The following is a 23,694-nucleotide window of genomic DNA, read 5'->3' as shown; positions in this document are numbered from 1 at the left end:
CAAACAGGACATACTGTGCATGCTGTGACCTGAGGCCTGTATGATAATACAACAAACTCAAAAAGGTATGCAGTGTTGCAACAATGGACAGTTAATGTTTATTTATAAAAATACAAATGTCACCTTGAATTTACATGATCTAAAATCACCCAGCTGTACACATTTCGAGCACCACTAGTGATTGCCATCAAAGTGGGCTGAAAATATTTTTGCTATTCTTTCAGTCTCTTTCTTCATGGATGACGGGGACATGTTGGGACGCTGTCGAGGACCTCTGTGATTTGGAATGTGAGGCCCCTGTGGAGAGGAAAACAGACAAACCTGTAGCGTGAATAACATTTAATCTTGCGCTCAAAACAAACAGCCCAACCTATTAATGAAAGGATTATTTATTGCGTGTTTGAGGTGTGAGGTAACAAATGAGTGACTGTTCAAACACAGCAAGCCTTCCTTTAGTTTATATTGATTGGTAGACTGTTTAACAGGCATGTCACATGACTATTGTTGGTTCAAAGAGCTCAATTAGGAAGTATGCAACAAGTGACTAGCTCGAACCGGTCCTTCAAAAAGGTAATTCCATGCCTCCTCAAAGTTTATTATCTCCACATCTGATATCACCACACACTTTTGACGGCCCTGTTTACAATGGAGTGACAGAAAATACCTTTACCTCTGTACAGCTGGCTGGGCGGGCCGACCTGTTTCACACTAGGTCTGAACAACTCCCAACATTACATGAACATTCTGCATAGGAACACCATTTTAAAATTGCAATTTTTGATATGTTATTTTTTTTTAAATCTGGCGCCACATGCATGTATTGGAGCTAGCAGTTATATCACAGCCAGTGATCACGGGTTTGGCCTAGGGCAGGGGTCGGCAACCCGCGGCCCACGGGCCGCATGCGGCCCTTTAAGCCCTCTGCTCTGGCTCCCTTGAGTTTAGACAAAAATAAGAAGGAAATAAAATAAAAGTATTTGTAGGACTATTTATATTTTGTTGCATGGTTGAAAATGTTTCGTATCTTGTATTTTGAGGTGATACTTTGACACATAAATAAAAAACTAAACGGTTTTAATTAGGTCAACTAAAATATGCATCACATCCTGCTACGGTCCCGCGCGAGCACCTTTTCTTGGAGGCGAATAACCGGACCCCCGGCTCGATGAGCCTATCGATAAATCAAAGAAAAGTACCGGAGGAACACAGGATTTAATTCTGCGTGGACAGAGTTATCTGCTTTCACAGCAAACGATGCTGGTTTACCGGTATGTTTGATATGTAGAGAGAAGTTGTCAACGGTGGTGCAGCCTTTATGTATAGAGGGACAACAAGGGAGAGGAAGCCAGCTGACGATCTTCAGTCATAATTCAATGGGGTATGTAATTTATTTCAGAAAACACTTTTTGTTATATTCCATGGAATGCTCTTAACGTCCCGATAGCAATGAATATATTAAATGCTTTTTCAATAAATACATACAAAAATTAATCAGTGGAAGCCGTAGCGCTGTAAAAAGCACGACCAATCATCTGCCTCGGCCCGGCTAAAATAACTGGATGGCCTACCTGCCCGTCAGCCTTAATCTGTGCACAAATTTATCTCGTGCCCTCATTGGTCATGTGCGCGTTCGTGTGTGTTGGAGGAGGGACTCTGTAAGAAAGTCTGAAGGAAGAGGCATATTTTTTCCGGTTGTGTATTTTCAAATTCTAGCGCACTCGAGCTGGTTTCTCCATTCTTACCTACCCTACCTTTAACTCTTTTTAGGGTGCATCTATATGTTTTATTTATTTCAAAGTGGGCCCATTTTAATAATATGTTTTTTCCCTTCAAATGTGCAGAGGACTCCCCAAGTGCTGTGTTTAATTTATTTTAAAGTAGGCCTGTGTATTATTTTGTATTCTCCTTATAAGAGTTCTTTGTTTCTTATTAGAGGTTAACAGTTTTATATCATGTAATAAATAGCACAATAAATGCAAAAAAACTGTAGTTTTTGTCTGATATAACAATAAAAAACTATGAAATATGTTTTGCGGCTCCAGACAAACAAATGTTTTGGAAAAAGGAGCAAAATGGCTCTTTTGGTCAAAAAGGTTGCAGACCCCTGGCCTAGGGCGTGGGCCTGGGTGGAGCCGCCGCGGGTGCAGATCTTGATGGTAGTAGCAAATATTCAAACGACAACTTTGTTGTTTGAATATTTAGGAGGATTACATTAACCCTCCTTATGTAAGTAGTAATCCTCGTTACTACATAAGGAGGATTAAGGGCATACTAACCACCATGGCAGGTTTAACTCACGTTGTGACATTTAGAAAAAATGTCACATCTAGTTACTAGTCTGGTTTTATTCAGCACCGACAGGTGAAGACTCTTCAAACTACTTTGTCCACTCCTTTCCCAAAGCTAAAGGCTGGGAGGGGAAACACATTAGCGCTGTTTGAGGGCAGATTAATGACACATTTTCATTTGCAGTGTAAACACCCCTCGGTACAATCAACACCATATATACTTATGATCATATAACAGTATGTACAGCACCTATTTGAAATATTTGTACAAGTCAGAAAGTGGGAGGTCCCAAAGCTGTCAATACTGGAAGTGAAATCATATTAGGTTTTATTTATATAGCACATTTATAAATGATTTTTGGTCGAGCCAAAGTGCTGTATAAAAATAGCCTACAGTAGAGACACTTTATTACAGCAAATACAACAGCACAGATTGTTCAGAATATCAGTATGAGAAAAACGACACCCTCTATCCTTAGAAATGACACTGAACTTTAGTTGTGTTGGTACACAGTGTCACTGTTCACGACTGGTCTCTGCTCAGTTTGCGTCATGTGTAAAGTCATCTAATAATAACCCCCTGCTTTGCATTCTGACATATGACTTATTTTTTAAACTATGAATGGAAACAAGTAAGTCTTCCAATAGGTATTATTAAGACACTTGCCAAAAGAATGAAGCTATAATTAAAACGAATGTATTTAGGTATGATAAGGGAGTGAAATAAAAGGAGAAGGGAGAGTGAGTCAGTGCGGTTCTATTTCGTATATGGCTTCGCCCTCTAAGGCTATTGGGTAATCCCCCTGCGCACCCGCGCAGCACTGAAAACACTTGTAGTCCACGCCCGCCCGCAAAGTGGGCCCCACCCTCGGGCTCCCTTTCGGTATAAATAGGAAGTAGGCCCGACAATCTGCTCCCTCTTTTCTTCAGCACCCCGTTACTGAAGCACAAGAGACACTTCAATTGCAGAGTAAACATGAGCAACAATTGTGTGAGAGATTGTCCCTCATGTGGCTCTGGGTTCATAATGACTTTTCGCGGGTGCAGACGGTCAGGAGTGACCCGATCTGGCTACGCTTCCCAGCCATCAGGAGGTTCCAGGAGGGGGAGGCGGCGAACCTGAGGACCCTGAAGGCTCCGGTGGCCACATTTGTTACCCTCACCAAGGTGGAGGGGTTCACAGATGCTGGTTTTCCAGCCGCCCCTTCTCTGGAGCCGAGCCTGATGGCGTTTTTGGGGCCAACATAATCGCCGGACGGCGCCCTACGTTGAGCGCCTCCAGAGACCAGTATGTCGCCCGCCAGGCCGACTGGGTGCACCAGTGTGCCTTTCAAGTCGCCAGCACGAGAGTCAGCTGGCTCCAGCCTCCTGCCTATACTAGCCAGCAGGGCTCGTTGCAAAAGCCTGCAGGTTTTAACCTCGGTTAATAACCTGCAGAGCTCGCGGCATTCCTCTGTCAGAGATACGCCTCCTACACACGGTCATAATAAACCCATGAGCGCCGTTATAACGCCTCATGTGAACAGCACTGCACACACCTCCACTCATATCTTGGTGTATGGCTAGACTCTGAACTTTCATTTAAACTACATATAAAGCATGTAATACAAAAAGTCAATTACGGAATCAGTGTTTTACACCACTCTCGCAATTGTTTTACGCTCAGTGTCCGAAAGAGAATTGCTTCTCAACTTATTCTTCCGATTATGGACTATTGTGATGTTGTCTACCAAAATGCACATAAATCAGATCTTGCTCCACTCAACATAGCCTACAACAGACTATGCAGATTTGTTCTTGGTTGTCCTTTTCGTACACATCACTGCACAATGTATAACCAACTTAAATGGCCTTCTTTAAATGTAAGAAGACACATGCATTGGCTTCAGCTGATATTTAAATGCATTTATCTTAACTATCCCCCTTATTTAAAGCAGTATTTTGTACCCTACTCACCAATTCATCAAGTTAGACATTCTGTTCAGATTTATTTCTCTGTCCCCTCTGCAAAAAAAAAGATTGGCAGAAGAGCGTTCATTTTCAAAGCCCCAACAGACTGGAATACTTTACCTGCTGCTATTAGATCTCTTGCATCATTGGGTATGTTTAAACATGCATTGTTATCTCACTTTCAACTGGTCTGTACTTGTTATAACTGATATTGATGAAACTGATTTGCTTGACTGTCTCAAATTGTAATGATTGTGTGCATTGCTTGAATTTCACAGACTGTATGTGGTTTGTCTTGTGTGTCATGTTTTGCATTTTGTCTTTCTGTTTATGTATGTCTGTACATTGTTGCTATTGTCGGGACCCCCTTGAAAACGAGATGGTGCATCTCAAGGGGTTTATCCCAATGAATAACATTTCTATATATATATCCCCTGAGCGTGTACGCGCCTCATGATGAGAGCCGGAGTGAAACGCAGCGTGTGGGGGCTCCCTCACAGCCCTTTCGCCTCACGGGCAGCAGTGGCGAGGCCAATGGCGTGGCTCGTCACCATGACGACCATTAGAGCACATCACAGAGAAGCCAGAACGGGGGAATGAGACCAATCCTTGATCTGTCAGTAATCCAGGCTGAGCGCCCCCAGCGGCAGCGCCACGGCATCAGGGCTCGCAACAGAAGCCTGCTGGTTTTAACCTATCGGTTAATAAACTACAGAGCTCGCGGCATTCCTCTGTCCGAGATACGCCTCGTACACACGGCCATAATAAACCCATGAGCGCCATTATAACGCCTCATGTGGGCAGCACTGCACACACCTCCATCGATCCCCTGAGCGTGTACGGGCCTCATGATGAGAGTCGGAGTGAGACGCAGCGTGTGGAGGCCCCCGCGCAGCCCTTTCGGTCCAAGCCCACCTTGGGTTGCCTCACGGGCAGCGGCGGCAGGGGCTCTGGCGTGGCTCATCACCATGACGACCAAAAACACATCTCGAGCACGTGCGCCCGCTCTCAGAGTGGCAGCGCGTGTGTCTGATGGACAGATGGATGAGCAGGCTGATCAGCAGAGGATACGCCCTGCAGTTCGCCTCTCCCCCCCCACAGTTAAATGGGATACAGGAAACACTCCTGTCCTCCCAGAAGCTATGTCTTGCGCTCCAATCAGAGCTGCAGGAACTCCTGTTGAAAGAGGCTATTTCCAGGGTTCCTCAAAGGGAAGAAAATCAGGTGCTGGAATGTGTTCACCAGGATGACTGGTTCACTTCCACCTGAAGGATGCATACTTCCACGTACCCATCATCCCGAAACACAGGAAATTCCTGCGTTTCTCATTTCAGGGAATATCAGACCAGACAATCGTCTGCAGTTCGGATATTTCCTGGCTCCTCCCATTTGTGTGTAGAGAAGGCTGGAGCCACTACACAGAGGAGGAATGAGAGTGTGGTTTCCTCTGGACGACCTGCTATTTGCTGGCTCGCTCCAGGGAGGAAGTCACTTTACAGACGTTACATTTCATATCACATCTGTCAAAGCCTGGGTTTCATAATGAATTGGAAGAAAAGCTGTTTATCCGATAGTGGAATTAAACTCAGTCAGCAGAGCGCGGCTCTCGCGGCAGCGAGTGGAGAAACTGACAGCTCTCCTCTGGCGTGTCACAAACCCGCACAGCCCTCTCCGTGGCAGCTGCTCAGCGTTGGCGTCAGCTGGTCACGTGGGGATCCCCCTGGGTCTCCCCCACAGGTGGAGTCTCCAGAGGTGGTTCATTCGCTGCAGAAGCCTGCTGTTTTAACCTATTGGTTTATAAACTGCAGAGCTCGCGGCATTCCTCTGTCCCAGATATGCCTCCTACACACGGTCATAATAAATGAATTTTAAGAAGAGCTGTCCTCTTCCCTCTCAGATATCCATTTATCTGGGAGTGGAATTAAACTCAGCCAGCAGAGCGCGGCTCTCGCGGCAGCGAGTGGAGGAACTGACAGCTCCCTCTCCGGCGTGTCACATCCCGCAGGCCATCTCCGTGATACAGCTGCTCAGCATGAAGTCAGCTGGTCACGTGGGGATCCCCCTGGGACTCTCCAGAGGTGGTTCATTCGCCCGCGCATCGACCCGTGCGTCAGAGTTAAATGTGCTCGAGCTGTTCTCCGGTTTGGGAAGTATTCCACCACTTCGCCCCGTTGCTGTACAATCATGTGTTGATTTGCACAGACAACAGGCCACGGCAGCCTACCTCAATCGCCAGGGAGGAGTACGATCTGCGCAGCTTCTGAACGCAGGCGGCTGCTGTTCTTGGCGCGCACACACGTTGCTCTCCATCAGAGCAATGTATATTCCCGGCGAATTGAACAGAGGGGCTCGCAGAACGCAGCAACCGCTTTATGCGAGGTGTACGGAGACTCAGACCTGTGTCACGCATACTGGCGGGTCACACGCACTGGCGCCTCAGTGGGATTTGGCTTTGGTGTTACGCGCACTAAAGCAAAGCCCCATTTGAACCTTTGGATCAGGTTCCCCTTAAACTGTTATCAGCCAAAGTAGGCTATTACTTTTGGCTCTAATAGCAGTGAAAAGGGTGAGGGATTTGTCTGCTCTCTCTGTGGCTCCGTCATGTCTCCGGATCCAAGGAGATGGCAGTTCAGCTGTTTTACGCCCTAACCCGGCTTCATGCCAAAGGTCATCACAAATCTTTTAGGTCAAGAGTGATCACCCTGGCTGGCTTATTCCCCCCTCCTTACAGGTCGGAGGAAGAAGCCACATCTCATCTCCTCTGTCCTGTGCGCGCGCTGTCCTGCTATGTGGCGCGCACGGCTGCCTTGCGCCGTTCTCAGCACCTGTTTGTGCACTATAAAAGCGTTCGTTAGGGCAGCCTCTGTGTGCACAACGGCTGTCACACTGGCTGTGTCACAGGCATATGTCTCCTCTGGGGTGGATCCCCCAGAGAACATCAATGCACACTCCACCAGCGGAATGTCCTCCTCCACGGCTTTGCACGGAGGAATGTCAGTGGAAGACATTTGCACTGCTGCATCTTGGTCTCCCCCCTGTTCATTTATTCAATTTTATTGAGGGATGTCTCCCATTCCTCTCTGACACACCCTGTACGGAGTGTCTTGTCAGAGTGACGTCAGGGAGCCAGCTGTGCGCCTCTCTCCTGCCTCTCGGCATGCGGAGAGCGGCCCTTTTTCCCTCTTATGAGAGGGATGTTTCCTTTTTTTCCTCTGACACACGTTGTACGGAGTGCCTTGTCAGAATGAGTGATGTCAGGGATCCAGCGGTGCGCTCTCTCCTGCCTGTCTGCACGCAGAGAGCTGCTGTTCCCCCTCTTTTTGTCACTGGGCAAAGTATGACCTTCGTCTCTACTTTTTCACAGCGGCAGGTATGTATTGTTCCCAGCCTTCGTCCCCTCATGGAGAATATTCATGTTATGCTATAGTCCAGGGACCGCGATGCGCCATTACGCATGGCGCAATAGGCATGGGTTGTTATTGAGCAGGTGTGTCTGTGCTTCTAATGCCGGGCGGACCCAGTGGGGCGCAGACTACATCATGCTTCGCCCTTAACCCAATAGCAATAGCCTTAGAGGGCGAAGCCATATACGAAATAGAACTGAAGTTACCTACTGTAACTCCAGCTTCTATGAGTAAATGGCGCAGCCCTCTAAGCGCTTGGCCCCACTGGCTCCACGAATAGCTGAAGAAAAGTTATGTTGTATGGGAGCAGATTGTCGGGCCTCCTTCCTATTTATACCGGAAGGGAGCCCGAGGGTGGAGCCCACCTTGCGGGCGGGCGTGGACTACAAGTGTTTTCAGTGCTGCCCGGGTGCGCAGGGGGATAACCCAATAGCGATAGCCTTAGAGGGCTACGCCAATACTCATAGAAGCTGGAGTTACAGTAGGTAACTTCAGATGCAGGGAGTTGAGTTCTTGACAAATACTCACCGGGTCAGTAGTCTTGTTGGAGAAAGAAGGAGCTAAACGTATGACTCTCATGGAGGCCTCCAGTTGGTGAGAGGGAAGGAAGAAATTAGGGACCTCCACAGGGGCAGAGCTTCATGTAGAATGTTAAAGCGTCTAAAATGTGCCCGCTTCAGTGATATACATACAATTACAATACACATTTTAGAACTACATCACACAAAGAACCAGTGAGACACCTGTATGATAAGACAGAAAATGCCTGTGGAGCAAAGTGTTCCAAAAAAACTGAAATGTTACTCAAAGATCTAAACAATCTTTCCATTATTTTAGATCTTGGATGACCTTTTCAAACAAATAAAAGTAAAATGTAATCTTAAATTCTAAAACACAAATCAAGGATACAGTTGGGTTGGAACGTCTTGATGGTCCAGGGAGCATGAAGCATCATGGGTATCTGTGGCGTGCAGTGTGGTGGGTGAAGGAACTCGGTCACCTGACGCTTCGTTGGGGCTGCTGGGTTCTTTCGGTGGTCTCTCGGCTGAAAATTGTATTGTCCTTTCACCGTCTGTGTCTGAAGAGTCTCCAGCTGATCCATTAAAACTGTCACTTTGCTGATGTTCACTTTCTTCTCTGCTCCCATCTCCACTATGGGTTAGCAGTTCTACCGTTTCCTCTTCCTCGTCCTCATCCTCTCTCAGATCCTCTCCCTCTGGTGGCTCCGGGCTCTCCACAGACACCAGGTCAGGCTCTGACATGATGCTGGTCCAAGGGCTGGTTTTGTCCGTTAACGAAGTCACCTCGTTCAGAGGCCTCGGGTTCACCACAACCTCATCGTAATCTTCATCATCATCATCATCATCATCATCATCATCATCATCATCAGCTTCTTCATCCTGTGAACAACCTGTACCATCTTGGTCTGCTCCTTCTTCGTTTTCATCTTCTGACACGGTAAGCGTGTAGCTCCGTTCGTCCTTCTCTCCCTCAGGCTCAGAGTCTGACTGGGCTTCAAACGTCTTTGGCAGTGGCGAGTGCAGGAGCGACACCTTTTCCTCTTCTTCTTCCTCTTCCTGGGATAAATGTGAAGCCCTGTGTGGACTGGAGACACTCTCCGGGATAGTTTGAGGGTTGTTGTCTCCAACAAGTGAAGTTGCTGAGCTGCTTAGGTGGTCTGAAGGAATTGTTTCCAGTTGGGATCCTCGCAGACCTGTGTGAAGAGGACAGTGATGTTGTTAGCAACACAGATGTTTTTTCCTTCCCATAGTTTATGTCATACTTTGTAAGGTTTGAACTTCAGAGGGATTGCCTCCACATGGAAGATAGCAGCAATTGGGGCTAACACAACTGAAAGGGTTAATAGACCAGACTAACATAAACAAGGCAAAGAGTAGCTTTATTATAACACTCACAGAGGGAGCTTGACTCCATTCTCTGATCAGTATGCAATTACTCCACTATATCTTAACATAGCACTTAGTCATTTGTTGCTATAGTAATGCCCTGAATGTCAAATGGAGAACCTTTACATAACTATTTCATCCTGTTCTATGTAGCAACTGTCTTAAAACACAACTTGAATGTGGTGTTTATGACTTGTTCACAGCTTTAAAAAGGGACGTTGCCATAAACCCATGTTGTTTAAAAAAATCAAGAGAAATTATCTAACAAGTACAGTAACGGTTTGATTAAGTCAATTGAAGTCAAAATATTATAGTATATATATATACTTTTCTTTGAGTTTTTGAGCTGACCTTAACAATTATGTAAAAAAAAAATATTGATTAGTTAAGAGTTAAAAAATAAATAATTGATAGTTGCATTTATAATGTACCATATAATGATATGATATAAATAGCCTGGGCAATACAAAGTGAGAGCCATGCAGTGTTTACATTGTTCCACTTGTTACATTATTTCAGCACCTCTTGTATTAATCAGACGACTGAGGAAGGTACAGGGATGTCTCCATTTATGAGTTAGTGTGCAAGCTACACAGAAGACTGTCACCGCAATGACTGTTTCTGGGTCAGCTGCCAACACTGGGTAAACTAAAACAAAGTTTACATGCCAAGAATGATCTTTAAATGTTAAAACTAATATTAGTGGACACACTTTAAAAGGTCCCCTATTATGCAAAATCCACTTTTTCATGTCTTTTATACATCAACATGTGTCCCCTCTGTGTAAAGAGATTCTGAAAGTTTCAGGAAAAAAGATTTGCTCACTTTTTGTCCTGATCCATTTATATAAAAACCTGTCTGAAAATGAGCTGATCAGATTTTGGACACTTTATGATGTCATAACGATTTTTTTGGGCTTGTGTAACCATTTGCCAATAACCAACCAAGGTAACACCCCCGCCCACCTTATCACCTGAATCTCCTCCTAGAGCACCATAGTGTTCTTTTTAACCAAATATCTCAGAGGGGTGTGGGGAGTGGCTCCTTATTTTCATCGAAAGTCACAGACAGAGAATCAGCACTTTTGAAACAGGGTTAAAACAGAGGGGATTATGGGAAGCTGCAATGCAAGATCTGTTTGGTATTTTGAGACAAACACTTCAGAGACATGTTTTGTATATATCTGAGACCTATAATATATTGATGAAAAACAGTATAATAGGCGACCTTTAAAATACATGTGCCATCCAATGTACCATTATTAAATGCTAAAACAATGTATTCACTTAAGACTACAGGTTGAAAAATGTTGCTGCTAATTACTGACTCATAAAATGGAACCGCTTACATTACAGTGCTCACCGCTAATGATATTGTCTGCTTGTCCAACTAAGTGTTTGGACTTGAGAAGAAGCTGCCGTGTGTCTGTCTCAGAGTCCCTCTGCTCCTCCTGGCTGGTCTGACAGTCCGGCTCTCTAGTGGGCGGGAATGTGGGAGTTGAAAGCTTACGGCTGAAGTATCTCTGAATGTTGTCGAGCTCACTTAGTTTTTTCCTGTAAAAACAAGGATTGGTTTGGCTTGGATAAAAAAAAAAACAACAACAAAGAAGTGAAAATGTGAGGAATGATACCTGAGTGCTGAAAACAGGAAGGAGCTGGAGGGATTGATGTCTCCAGCGCTGCTGCTGTTGCAGACAGAAGGAGCTGCTGTTTGCTCCTGCAGACTCTGATGGTACAGTCGCACTTTGTCCATGTGCTCAAAGTGGCGGTCACTCTCACTGGACCTGAGCAGATTAGAGATTAGTGAATGCAATGTGGAGGCTTTTTTACAGCACGTGGATAAATATACTTATAAAGAGTAAGTTAAATGTGTAATCTTTCTTTTCTCTACACACCTTTCAGAGAACAGCCTCTCCGTGATGTCAGGTGATGAGATCTTTTGCTCTGTGTGCTGGCTGATGTGAGAGGGGAAGCTGCTGTAGGTGGCTGTGGTATGGTAGATGACAGGGAGTGCCTGGAATAAATCCTTCTAATAAAACACATGTATCATTATCAAAATTGTGGCCAATCCAAAATATAAGTTTTATTATGTACCAATACGTTTTCTCACCGGTGAGTTTTTGGCAGTTTCTTCATACACAGCCTTTCTCTTTCCACGGAGGTCTTGGACCCCCTTTAGAGGAATGATTGACACTTTGAGCTGGCCATGACACTGACCGCTGAAGTCTGTGATGTTGTACCAACCACACACCAACTGGAACCCACAGAGTAAGGGGGACAGGTCTACAGACGCAAATCCAATCACCCTCTCCGTTTCTATGGAAGAAAAACCCCAAGAGAGAATACATTTATCAAATGAATCATGAAATGAATCAATGAAATGTATGCTGTGATGTGTAACTGCTTCCTGTACCTCCTTTGTGCCAGACTTTGAACACGAGATGTTGCTGTGGATCGAGCAGTAGCTCATTTGTAAGCCTGTGAATTCAAAAACAAAATGTGCCCTTCACGTTTGTTTCAGAGTACCATAGATATCTTAAAAGATGTATTTATGTGTGTCGTTCACCTGCACTCATGTTGATGGTCCCACACAGGGCAGTCGGTGTTGGCTAAGACAGCAGTGGACACTGGTTCAGCAGAGTCGGCAGTGATGTAGGAAACACAGCAGCACGGCGACCCTTCACTGCGCTCTGCCAGAGGACAGCCTGCCAGGGAAACACAACACGTCAAGGCAACATTTAGTGTTTATGGTCCCTGCCTCTACAATAGCTTTTTACCTTATCAATCAACTATTCTAATTCCACTTAATTCATCTACTCTATTGTACTTTGCTATGCTTATTGTTTAAGAACCATGATTGCATCTTTGCACAAAAGGCGCTATATAAATAAAAAAGTTGAACACAAACATTAAGTAAAGTCAAGCTCACCCTTCAGATTCAGGTGCATAGCTCGATCCACTGCTACAGTCACAGGGAAAGATTCCTCCGTGCTCATTTCTGTATGCTGCACACGTGTGATGTCTGGAGTTGTTCCGGAGGACTTATTCTTGTGTGTGCTTTGTGGTTGTTTTGGTGTAGCTGGCGAAGTGATACAATCTGCTGCTTCCTCCTCTGATAGGAGCTCCCCCAGGCTGTCCGAGTCCACCTGAGTGGTAACTCCAGCAGGGAGCTCCACTGGGACATGCCCTGCTGTCATGGCGATGTGTACCCTGATAGCAGCCCCTTGTAGATCTGCTGCTGAGCGCCTGAACAGCGGATACACTCCTGGGAAACCACACAACTTTGATGACACCCAGAAGTAAAGCCATAATCTTTCTCAAGCAATATTATTCAGTCAAATTATAACACAATAGTAATTTCTTACCACTGATGGTAAACTTCTGCTTCGGCGTCTTTGCAAGAGAGGACAGATCAACAAATGCTGAGCCCACCAGTCGATCAGTGTCTCTCGGCCTCTGGGATTTCTCTTTTGAAAATGCGACCCACAGCTGGACCTCCAGCCTCTCCTCTCGTAGATACCACATCAAGGGCTGAGTACTCCTTAGCTCCACTGCTCTACTTCCCTGGAAGGTCACCGTGGCCTGCCCCCCCTCCTCTACAGAGGGGTGTTTCATCTGAGAGCAGAAGGCTTCCTGGTCGTAGAACTTGTACCTGAAGTAGCAGTAGGTGGAGCGCTCCAGCTCACTGAGGCCCGGCAGAAGCAAGCAGTGGACCGGTATCCACGCTCTAGGAATCGAAACAGTTAAAGACATTTTTCTCATGCCGTCTCCCCAAGCTTCTTCATCCTCTTGCTTGTCATTCTGGGCCATTTCCCAGCTCAAACCCTGAGCAGCTTTTATCACTCTTTCCCTGTCTGAGTGGTGGGCGAAGCTGACGGAGATTTCAAGGCCTCCGACCAAGATGTGCTGCTGCTGAGAAGAAGAACTTGTTTCCTGAGGTGTATACACTCCAAACCAGCCTGAAATACCTTTAAGATTGGAAAAAGTAACATGAATGAGAAAATGAGTCGTTTTTTTCAGGAAATCCAAGTCAAACAGCAGTCACTATGAGAGGAGCTTACCTGTTCTTTTATGGATGAGATCAGCAAGAGGTATTTTCACTGAGCCCAACATCGCATCCTTAGGCTTATGAGTGTGGACTGCTACAAGAAAAAGCACAAAAAGAATTAGTAAGTTACAGACACATTCTTTTCTAACATTTAAGATAACCTAGAAAGACTCCCTTGAACAAAGCAATTGTGTAACATGTTGTAATTAACATTCTTCTAACTTGGAGCAACACTGTTAATATTTACAAACTCGTTAACACAAATGTTTCAATTAAAATGTTTGTTTGATTGCATGCTGTACATGTTTTAGCTGAATAAAAATTAGAACCATGCCTGTAAAACAATACAAATATCACTTGCATATTCAATGGTTAGTGTGATAAGAAAAAAACCTAACATTTGAATTTAAATCATTATAATATTGTCATTATAATATAGTAATAGTGGAAAAATTTAACTGAGCTTTTGTAAACCTTTGCGACTGTCTCTGTTCCAGACAGTGAAGACAGCAGAGGCTTCTTCCAGCTGCTCAGCTAAGCTGCAGGTTTCTCCACTGCTCCTCTGAAGCAGCAGATCGCAGGACAACTCCATGTGGTGGTCAAACTCAGGGCAGAAGGTCCTGGCAGCGACACGGGTGCACCTCATCTCACTCTCAGGCAAGAACGAGAGCTCCACCGTGATGAACGAGTTTACTCCCACACCAGCAAAGTAGCTGAATCTGTCATCTTGTTCTGATAAAACCCTGTAACAGAGAGACAGAAGCAAATTAGCAAACTGAAGACATTAAGGAAGTTTATTACATGGCTTAGTTGAATACTCGATTCTGATGGGTCAATTCAGAACACGTGACATGTTGTTAATCTAGTAGTACAGACCATTGTCAAGGACTTATTGACCGTTGTTAAGGACGCTCACATCTGCAGAAAGAAGTCTGGTCGATTTAACTGTAGACAGTTTGCTTGTCTTTAGTTATCCGTTGTCGACCGTCTGAGAGCAACATGGAGGACTTTAATAAACATTTTAATATATTTGGAGAGGACAGTCATTTGGATGAATGGTTAGTGGCTGATGAGTCCCCAGCGAAGAAAAGAAAAAGACAAGAGGGACAAGAAAACAGCGGAGAAGTAACGGGGCAGAAACCCTCCTTTTTACGCAACGGTCCAGACATAGACATCAAACGGCAAAACATATTCAGTGTGCAGTTACTTTGGCATTAGGGCAGGGATATCTAGATACTTTCCAAGGTTTGACATAATGAATTGTGCTACTTTTAAAGCAAGCAACGATGTTTTCAAATCTGTAATCAAAAAGCAGTTCCTGCCGTTGCTACGTAGTTCAAACAGTAACAACGGACTATTTTTCTTAGTGGATGCATGTCATTTTAAATCAATAAATCTAATTTTTAAATCAATAAAAACATTTTCTAAATCTATAAAAGCATTTAAATTAATATTGGGAGTCATGTCGTTACTTTGTTGAGAATGTGGCCTTGTAATAAGCGGGATAAGGTGCAGCGACTTGGTCATTATAGGTCATTACAGCGGTCATTACAAATATAGTAATGACCGCCTCGCTGCACATTATCCCTTACATATATATGTATAAGGAAGACATTTGTCAGTATGTGTTTTCGGATCTCTGATGCTGAAACACTTGCCATTAGACAGACTAATGGAAGGGAATTTCGCCTTATTTGGATCTCAAAACGTAAAGTTGAGAAACTCAATTTCAGTTTCTCTTTCAAGGAGAATATGCTGGGGATGAAGTGTCAGCAAGGAGAGCTCTAACTTGACAAATAAAACACTAACTACTTTAACTGACGACGAGCTGGCATGACATTATATTGCAATCATAAGGAGTTACAAAATGTGTTATTTTAGTCTAAACAACTGCCAAATTAAAAATAGCATTCAAACCAATAAACTGCCCTTTTTCATCACACCGTTAGGAACAGATTCACACACATTTAGCCCCCAAAAGACACCACTCTCAACATTGCTAAGTGGATTTTCCTTGCATCAAAACAAGTAAAGCTCCCAAGAGGACAGTGTGTGTTGTACCTTGCTGCAGCCTGCAGACCTGATGCTCTGTGCACCTGAACCACCAGGGTCACAACACGAGAGGCCACTCCTTTACCAGTCTGACCTTCAGGTCTCACCGGTCGGTGCTTGTACCGAATGCACACATCCAATAATCCTGAGACAACAAAACAGAACATTGAAGATACTAATTGTGCCAATACAGTATTACTTTTAGTTTCCATTACTCAGTGAGTCTGTGTACCTGAGGGCTGAGGCGGGTGTGCAATGGGACTGTCCGTCCTGGGAATCAGGGGCAGGGAGAACATTTGAGCCTCATTAGGATGCTGTCTCTGCATGGTGACCATGGCACACAGCTTGGACAAAGGAAGCATTCCTCTGGCCACAAGCTGGTCTCGAACGTTTGGATAATAGTATCTGTAAAAACAAAAAAATCCATCTAAATAAAACCAGTACGTTTTAAGCTAAGAGCTAATGAAATTGCAATTAGAATCGGATCAGGATTTATGCACGTGAAACCTCAGAACTTTTCAGAGTAATGACCACATTTTAGTTGTAATGAATGCATCTCCAATTACATTTTCCTCTATTGAACGATCACAAACCTGCACCAGACTTCAAATTGGACACCCCCTCCGCTGCTTAGGCCTTTAGTCGAAAGAGAGCTAAGTAGCAGCCTCTGAACAGGAAGTCCTTCAGGAGCCAGGAGCACATGAGTCTCAGTGTGGCCAAACACAGGGTCCGGGACGCAGAGAGTGGTGGTGGTACGGAACGGCTTCAGGTTTACGCCTGTTGGAGATTGCTTACAGGTCAGATAGATGCAGAGGGAAGATAAACAACTTGGGAAATTAGAAAGTAAAATTGACTTACTACTCTCTATGAGGTTCTGGTCCACTTTTGCAGCAGGGTCGGCCTCCTGACAGGGGAAGCTGTACTGGACGTAGCAGTCAGCCTCGCCCCACACTGTAGACTGCAGAGGGGTCAGCCCATCTACCTTCTCCACTCTTATCACAAACACATGCTCTCTCATACTTTCCTGTTGAGGTGCAATAACCTGAGGGGGAACACAAGGAGGTGAAAGAGAATCAACAACTTGTCATCACAGTTGGTGTGTACTCTTCACTCATAAAGGAAACAAAGAAGAAACACACTCGGATGAGAGACGTGAGATATCTGAAGATCCTGCTCTCGCACCCACATAAGTATACAGTACACTTCAGTAAAGTTCATCGGTGTGACAAAATGTATTATCTAACCTTCTTTGGTGAATGAGACTGGTGATCCAGCAGGTGAACTGGTCTCACGAGATGAGGTAAGCAGTCGTATTCTTCATCCCTCGTGCGCTGGAGGGCAGCTATCTGCTCTGATCGGCCCATAGCCAAAACTACCCTGAGCTGTCCTTTACAGCTTCCTGAGAACACATCAATGAGCGGCATGTAGCAGTCCACCCCTAGAACAGGGTACTGCGCCTGGAGAAGAAGTTGGGCAATCTTTGGATCCCTGCAGGGGAGAAAAGCAGAGAGGGTTAATATATCGTCATGTAAGCCTCACTGTGAGAGGTATATTTATTAACTGTGAAATGTAATTTGTGGTGGAAATTCCTGGAGTTTCATTTTAAGATTACAACAAATATCTGGCATGTAGGATAGAACATCCTATAACAGTTTGAGGTGGAGTGCCATAGCGCCTCCCAGAGGACAGGTTAATAAAAGATCTGCTGATTACTTTCTCAAATAACCTGTTTCTCAGCAGCTGAAGATGTATTTTTCAGCTGTTTCTTTTGTCCGTCAAACAGTAAAAATCGTATTAACTATAGACCATAATAAACAAAAGAAGTCAACAGATATTTACATATGAGAGGTCAGAGGCAAGGGAATTGTAAGTACTTTTGCATTAAAAAGTCTTACATTATTAATAATTAGAAAAAAGTTGCAAACAAATTAGTTAATCAAATGACTAATGGACAACTTGTTTCATAACCAAAGGAATCACTAGCACTTTGACTATTTGGTGCCAATCAACTCCTAATCTAAAAAATGTTTTTATTTATTTTCTTTAGTCTCTCTCCGACTAGTCTCTCCAACTTGCCTAAATGACATGTAGAACTGGTGGAGAGGTAATTTAACGAGGCCGAGGAGTCGATCCTGCCCTGAACTTCCCGTCTTCTGCCACACCTCGATTACTATCACGTTATTCTTCATCCGCTCCAGCAGCTTAGCAGTTAAGGCCACAGGGGTCACCTGAGACAAAGGATGGAGACAAAGTCATGGTACTGTGTTATTATTGTTCTAGCATGTTGCTTCCATTGTAGCCTAATGTAAATAGTAAGATATGGTTAGAAGACTTGATTTCCTCAGCTAACCTGAACAAAGTTAAAGGAAGGATTTGCCTGCCCCCAGCTGACGACAGACCTCGCTGTCTCATCACACCAGAGTTTACAGTTCAGGTACACGTTTGGAGCCTGCATGGGCAAGTTCTTTCCATCGGGCACCATGAGTAACGTATGCAGCAGAACCTCAGGATCCTCCTCCAACTGTAGCTGTGATCTGCGAGATGTTCGGAGGCCGAGATGAGGAGAAGGTTCCTTTGAGTGTTTCTGAGGACTCCAAGCATTCAGCGTGGGTTCTTCAAAAGATCCAGCAGGTAGCTCCTCCCTCTCAATGTCAGCATGGTGAGATCTGGAGCTGCTCTCTCTCTGTGGACTGGGTGCAGTTTGAGAAGGCGATGCATCTCTCCGAGCCAGCTTGCTTTTACTTTGTTCAGTGGAGAAATCTTTATTGTGTGTAGCAAGTTCTAGCGACACCTGCGGAAAAAAAATACCCCTATGACAGATATTTGGGTACAAATAACAGGCTTATAAAAATTAATTCCTGTGTAAAAGAAACATACTCTGAGGGGTCCAATCTCCTGTGTTTCACTGTTCGCTTCCACCCTCTGCACAGGTAAGAGGACAGACTGACTCAGCTGCTCGCTCTCCAGCAGACAGCGCAGCGGGTGGATCGCCATGCCGATGGGAACAGGCTGCAGCAAGGGAAGCCAAGGTCATCATCAGCAGTTCATTACAGCACTTTATTAATAAATGTTAAACTCTGTTTTGTGAAAAATTAACCATTTTCTTGGGGGTGCTAAATAATCAACAGTGTGCAAATAAACCCATAACATAGAAAACATTAAAAAGATCCATTCAAAACCATCAGAACAGTGTTGTGCAAACACATGTATTGTTATTTATTTATAGTTATCAGAGGGAACTTACATCACAACAACTACATTTAAGCAGTTACAAATGTAACACTTAGAGACTTGTAGTAACTTTAGAGTCAGTCAGTCACTCTTAAACAAACCAATCTAATGCATTTTATCAATCAAATTACTAATGTTATACGAAATCTACTTACTTTCTTTTGGTCGCTCCTTCGTGAGTAAATCTTGAAAATCAGATCAGTTCCCCACCATTTGTTTACTGCTGCTGGACTGAAGTGGACAGGAAACACAGATCGCTGATGGAACTTTACCGCTGAAAAACAAAAATGGTACAGTATGTCAGATTCTGTCACAAGCACCTACCATAAACATTGTTTTTCACTCGAGTTGGTTACTTAAGCAGATCGTAACAGGACATACCTCCACCTGCAACTTTACTGGCAACAGCTGTGGTCACCTCTCCATCTCCACCCTTACTACGATCATGTCGACTGGAAGTTGAGGCCGTCGGGAACAGATACTCTACAAAATATGTGCTACGGATAAAGAGATTAAATATGTCATGCTTGAACTGATAATCATTTAATTATTTGTTTAAGTTAAATAAAAAATATCTTCAATGTTTTACCTACCACTTTTTGCTGGTTAACGGTCGAGGAGGTTTCCCTTTACTAGAGGGTTTTCTAGGTGTGGTGGTTGTACTTCCTGTAGGTACAATAAGAGAGTCGATGGTGACTCTCGCAAGCCGGATCAAACTCAGCAAAGTGAACTGCTCTGCACTCAAACCAGGAGGGATACCAGCAGCATCTGCACACCGCTGAGGCTCTGAGTTAGGACTAGACACAGTGAAAATATGGTTAATAATTGTCTTAAATTAACAAAAGTTCATGTAATTACATCTACCGTATGTTTTTTCCGTGCTGAATGCAGCTTGTGTGTATCCCATATTAAGGGTTTATTAAAATGGTACATGGTTTATAGAGCATGTAAAGGCCATACCGTTCACTCATCTTGGGTGCAGACTGTGTCAGCTGTTTTTTACTCAGTGACATTGTTCCTTGACCCTCTAGCTCAGTGTCGTCTGGTTTGATATCTGACATCTGAAAAAGAACACGAAAAGAACGACTTTATATGACCCCTACCTCAAAATCAAGTACAGTGTGAGTGATATTACAGATAAAACATGCTTTTTATCATTATAAAATGTACTACTTACAGGAGTTTTGTAGAACAAATGTTCCAGTAAGCTCTGGTCATATTGTGGATCATTGAGCTCACTGTCCCCACACACACTGCTATGACCAGAGAGAGATTCAGGGAAGGAGCCATCTCCATCCCAGAGAGGCAAAGGAGATGTGTTCAAGCTAAACAAAACGGGGATAAAATAGTATACAAACGTCTGAAAAAGAAACTGCTTACATATTCTGTCCGCTAATGCAATAAATGTGTGCATAAGTACCTGCCGAGGAGCAGGTGCACAGCTCTGTTATCCATGTCCATAGGACAGTCTGAAACTACAGAAACATCCTCAGAGTGCTTGAGAGTTGAATCAGCATGAAGAATATTTTGAAGGAACATCCCAGAGGGAGACGGGACGGGCCTGCAGACACAGGGAGAAAGTATTATGTATATTATAAGCTGATAGAAAACATTTTCATACTAAAACACACTCACTTTGAAGATGGCAGGATGTTTTCCTTTGGGAGAGGTAGAGGCGTGTCTTTCAGAGCCGGGGCAGAATCCATGTCACATTTTAAAGTTGATACAACCATTGCATTTCTAAGCTTGTTTCCACGCTCCAGAATAACTGAAATAGGAGAAAAGGTTTGTTAAGAGGGACTTCATTGTGTGCGTTTGTGGTTATGCACTCGTTACGTTGTGTAGTCATGCTGCAACCAACCTGAAAGAATATCATTGGTGGTTTGACCACAGAGCTGTCTACATGAAGGATTCATGGCCGCTTGACTGTTTGGAGATTTGTCTGTTGTCGGCATCTGATTCTCCAGTGATTCTTCTTTGTCCTTCTGTGCATTTTGGAAATACAAGTGGTCTTTCCCTCTGAAATATAACAACAATATAAACAGTGAGATTATGATGCTCGGATGTACTTACTACCAATGAGCTTATAACAAGACACACAAGCACTTAGAACCTTGGAGTGTTTCCACTGCTGCTGACGGCGGAGAGTGGTCTGGTTTGCGAGGGCACATTCAGTTTGGTTACTTGTGGTCCTTCAACACTAATATCTGTGATGGGACAAGAGCTGCTGCTGTCATAGGCTTCTGTCAGAGGCTCCAGATTAAGGGAAACCTAAGGAGGTAGAGAAAGAAGCTTAGAGGTACTGCTCCTGGTGCAACAAATATAACAGCTTGAGAATTTTTAACAGTATTTATTCAAATCAGAATCTTGTTTTTTTGCTGAATTGGTTTTCACATAGAAAGAATTAGACTCACAAAATATAGTAAAGAGACATTAGAATGTAACATAGGAGCAGATCCTGGAAAAAGAAAAGGAATACTATCAAATCTGAGAATGTGTACAAGAAAAACATTCAAGTAAAATACAAAAAGAATATGACAAATATGTTCAGTATATCTTAAAGTGGATGAGCTGTGCCATTTTAAAGTAGTATCATTGTGCAGAGATAAATTGCAAATATTACAATTTATCTATTTCATTATAGTTATAATGGTTAGTTTGTCAATGCCACCTTTTATAATGGTAATATTAGCATGACGTGGGTGATGAGTTGTAACTACTAGTGAATGTCCCCAAACACTTTATCGATATAATTGTGGATAGAAATGTTAAAAGGCTTAAGAGATATTTAAATGGTCAGTCTGATATAAATAGCACCCCTGCAGTTGGTAAAGATGCCTACTCTTGCCAAAAGGAAAGGAAATGTAATTTCAGTTTTCAAACATTATTCCACAAATGCAGGTGGCAGAAGAACGTGAATTCAAGTTTCGACTAACCTGTAACTCTCCCAGCTTGTCAGATGTAGGTGATATAAGGGTGTAAAATCCACTGATGGGGTGGGACAGAGAGAGGCGAGAGATACCCGAAACCTGAGCCCTTGCGATCGGCAGATGATCAGGTTTTGTCAGAACTTCCAGCACCAGGGAGCCCATATCTGTTCATCATTCAAATGTTAGTGGCTAGTGACAACATTTCCATCTCAAACACATTGAAGATATCTTAGTTACCTGTAAGATATGAGGTGAACTGCTTTGGTCCACAGCGGATGGGGAAGCGAGCTGTGGTCTTGATGGTCTTCTGTGACGGCTGTGAGCCATCTCTCGGGAAGAAGTGTGTCCCATTTGAGGACTCTCCCCACCAGCGCAGCCTCACAAATGTTGCAGGTGGAGGCTTATGAACTGTCCATAATACCCTGCTTATGGTCAGCCGCAGGAAGCATCTTAGCTGGCCTTCGACCAGAGGAGGGAGGCTGGTGGCGGGGGGCACATCGCTGGGGACTGCAAAGAGATATAATTCATTACAGATTACAACACTTTAAATGTTAAAGGTAGTAAAGTGGTTTTAGCTGAAGGATTAAGATCAATTAATCATATTTTATTGATATACTCTTTACATCTTTCCTTCAGTTAAAACTAAAATAAGTCTGCTTTCCACAGACGTTTTTAAGATATATGTCATAGTGTAAAATGTGTTTTTGTATATTTTCGCATTATTGTTAAAAATTGCTAACATAAAAAATTGTAATAATATTGTGACAATTATTTCTATGAGAGATGTTCACAGATGCACAGAGGCTACCGGTGCATCAACATGCTAACCAAACATATCCACATGTATACTGAATTTATCCCTGTAGAAATATTGGACTTCAAATAATGAGTTAAACAGGCATGAATCATGATACTTCCGAAAATAATGTATTATCCCAGGCCAGCAATGTTAGACACTATTTTTGACAGTTCACCTCAATCAGTGGAGCAGCTATGCTGTGTTTGGGACACAATATCACATTTGAATTGCCTCACAGTCACTATGGCATTGAATTATTAGCGTTAAACCTGAGGTGTTGCCTACTGCAATGCATTTCGTAATTAGTTATTTTGTAGTTCAATATTTAACGTTAAGTTAATATTTTATCTAGGCAACATGTGTAAAAACACCTACCAACAACACATACTGCGAAGTTCTAGACACAGCAGATAACAAAATACAGGAACATAACATTATAAGAGACATATGTTACTACACTACCGAGTGAAACGTTGTTGATATATACAAAATAATTTCTCTGCGAAAAAATGATGTTATGAGTTTCGCTTAACTTACTGTAAACACAATTTAGGATACCCACAAAGTGCAATGCAGGTACTGCAACACATTAACCACATACAAAAACATAATCCGATTGTCAGAAAGTGAGAGCATATTACATCAACTTTAGCTTGCAAGCTAATATACTCGGCTAATGTGACAGCTGACGCTAACAGCTACTTCACGTAACTAAGCAGCATGCTAGCAGGTAGCTAAGCTAACAACAGTTTACCTTTCTTTTTGCTGCCTCCGGTTCTGACGGTCCTCTGTTTTCTGCTCTTCATCCCGCAGCTCAGTAAATATGCGTTTTAAATATGAGCCTGGCAGAAGCAGTGCCTAAACATTCAACAGCCATGGTTTTTATCACGGTTGTGCACTAACTCCACTAACTTTAATCCGTTTAACAGAGCTCCTTGGGTTTTTCACACACACCCACACAAACATACAAACGGCAGCCCGCTAAAGTATTCCCGACAGAGTGCCTCCGCTGCCGCTGCTTTTTTACAGAGGCATTCTGGGAAATGAAGTTGATTTTGATGTGGCGGCCAAAAATCATAAACACAC

General features: G+C 43.6%; 1 protein-coding gene across 4 annotated transcripts; it reads right to left on the bottom strand.

The window, feature by feature from the left end:
* Window positions 1-82: 82 nt before the first annotated feature.
* c2cd3 (C2 domain containing 3 centriole elongation regulator) lies at window positions 83-23,584 on the bottom strand. Of its 4 annotated transcripts, XM_071205126.1 has the most exons (34): window positions 23,363-23,584; window positions 22,047-22,316; window positions 21,816-21,973; window positions 20,993-21,150; window positions 20,741-20,898; window positions 20,515-20,647; window positions 20,300-20,440; window positions 20,057-20,204; window positions 19,840-19,940; window positions 19,473-19,676; window positions 19,261-19,376; window positions 19,035-19,153; window positions 18,526-18,657; window positions 17,999-18,439; window positions 17,725-17,876; window positions 16,893-17,136; window positions 16,507-16,690; window positions 16,242-16,425; window positions 15,881-16,053; window positions 15,658-15,793; window positions 14,071-14,339; window positions 13,610-13,690; window positions 12,914-13,516; window positions 12,478-12,813; window positions 12,115-12,253; window positions 11,962-12,026; window positions 11,659-11,864; window positions 11,444-11,577; window positions 11,180-11,332; window positions 10,912-11,102; window positions 8,552-9,356; window positions 8,171-8,279; window positions 4,245-4,292; window positions 208-297 (listed from the first exon to the last, which is right to left on the bottom strand). In XM_071205126.1, exons 1-33 carry the CDS (start codon window positions 23,412-23,414, stop codon window positions 4,257-4,259), a joined length of 6,531 nt encoding a protein of 2,176 aa, XP_071061227.1. In that variant the 5' UTR covers window positions 23,415-23,584; the 3' UTR covers window positions 208-297; window positions 4,245-4,256. The 4 variants fall into 4 exon arrangements, with proteins under 4 accessions (XP_033953418.1, XP_033953419.1, XP_071061227.1 ...); XM_034097527.1 differs by lacking the exon at window positions 4,245-4,292 and having other exon boundaries at window positions 83-297; XM_034097528.1 differs by lacking the exon at window positions 4,245-4,292 and having other exon boundaries at window positions 83-297; window positions 11,444-11,574.
* Between the last annotated feature and the right edge of the window lie 110 nt (window positions 23,585-23,694).

The sequence above is a fragment of the Pseudochaenichthys georgianus genome, chromosome 13 (assembly GCF_902827115.2).
Source record: "Pseudochaenichthys georgianus chromosome 13, fPseGeo1.2, whole genome shotgun sequence".
Classification (NCBI taxonomy): Eukaryota; Metazoa; Chordata; class Actinopteri; order Perciformes; family Channichthyidae; genus Pseudochaenichthys; species Pseudochaenichthys georgianus.
This window is presented reverse-complemented; position numbering and strand designations above follow the sequence as displayed.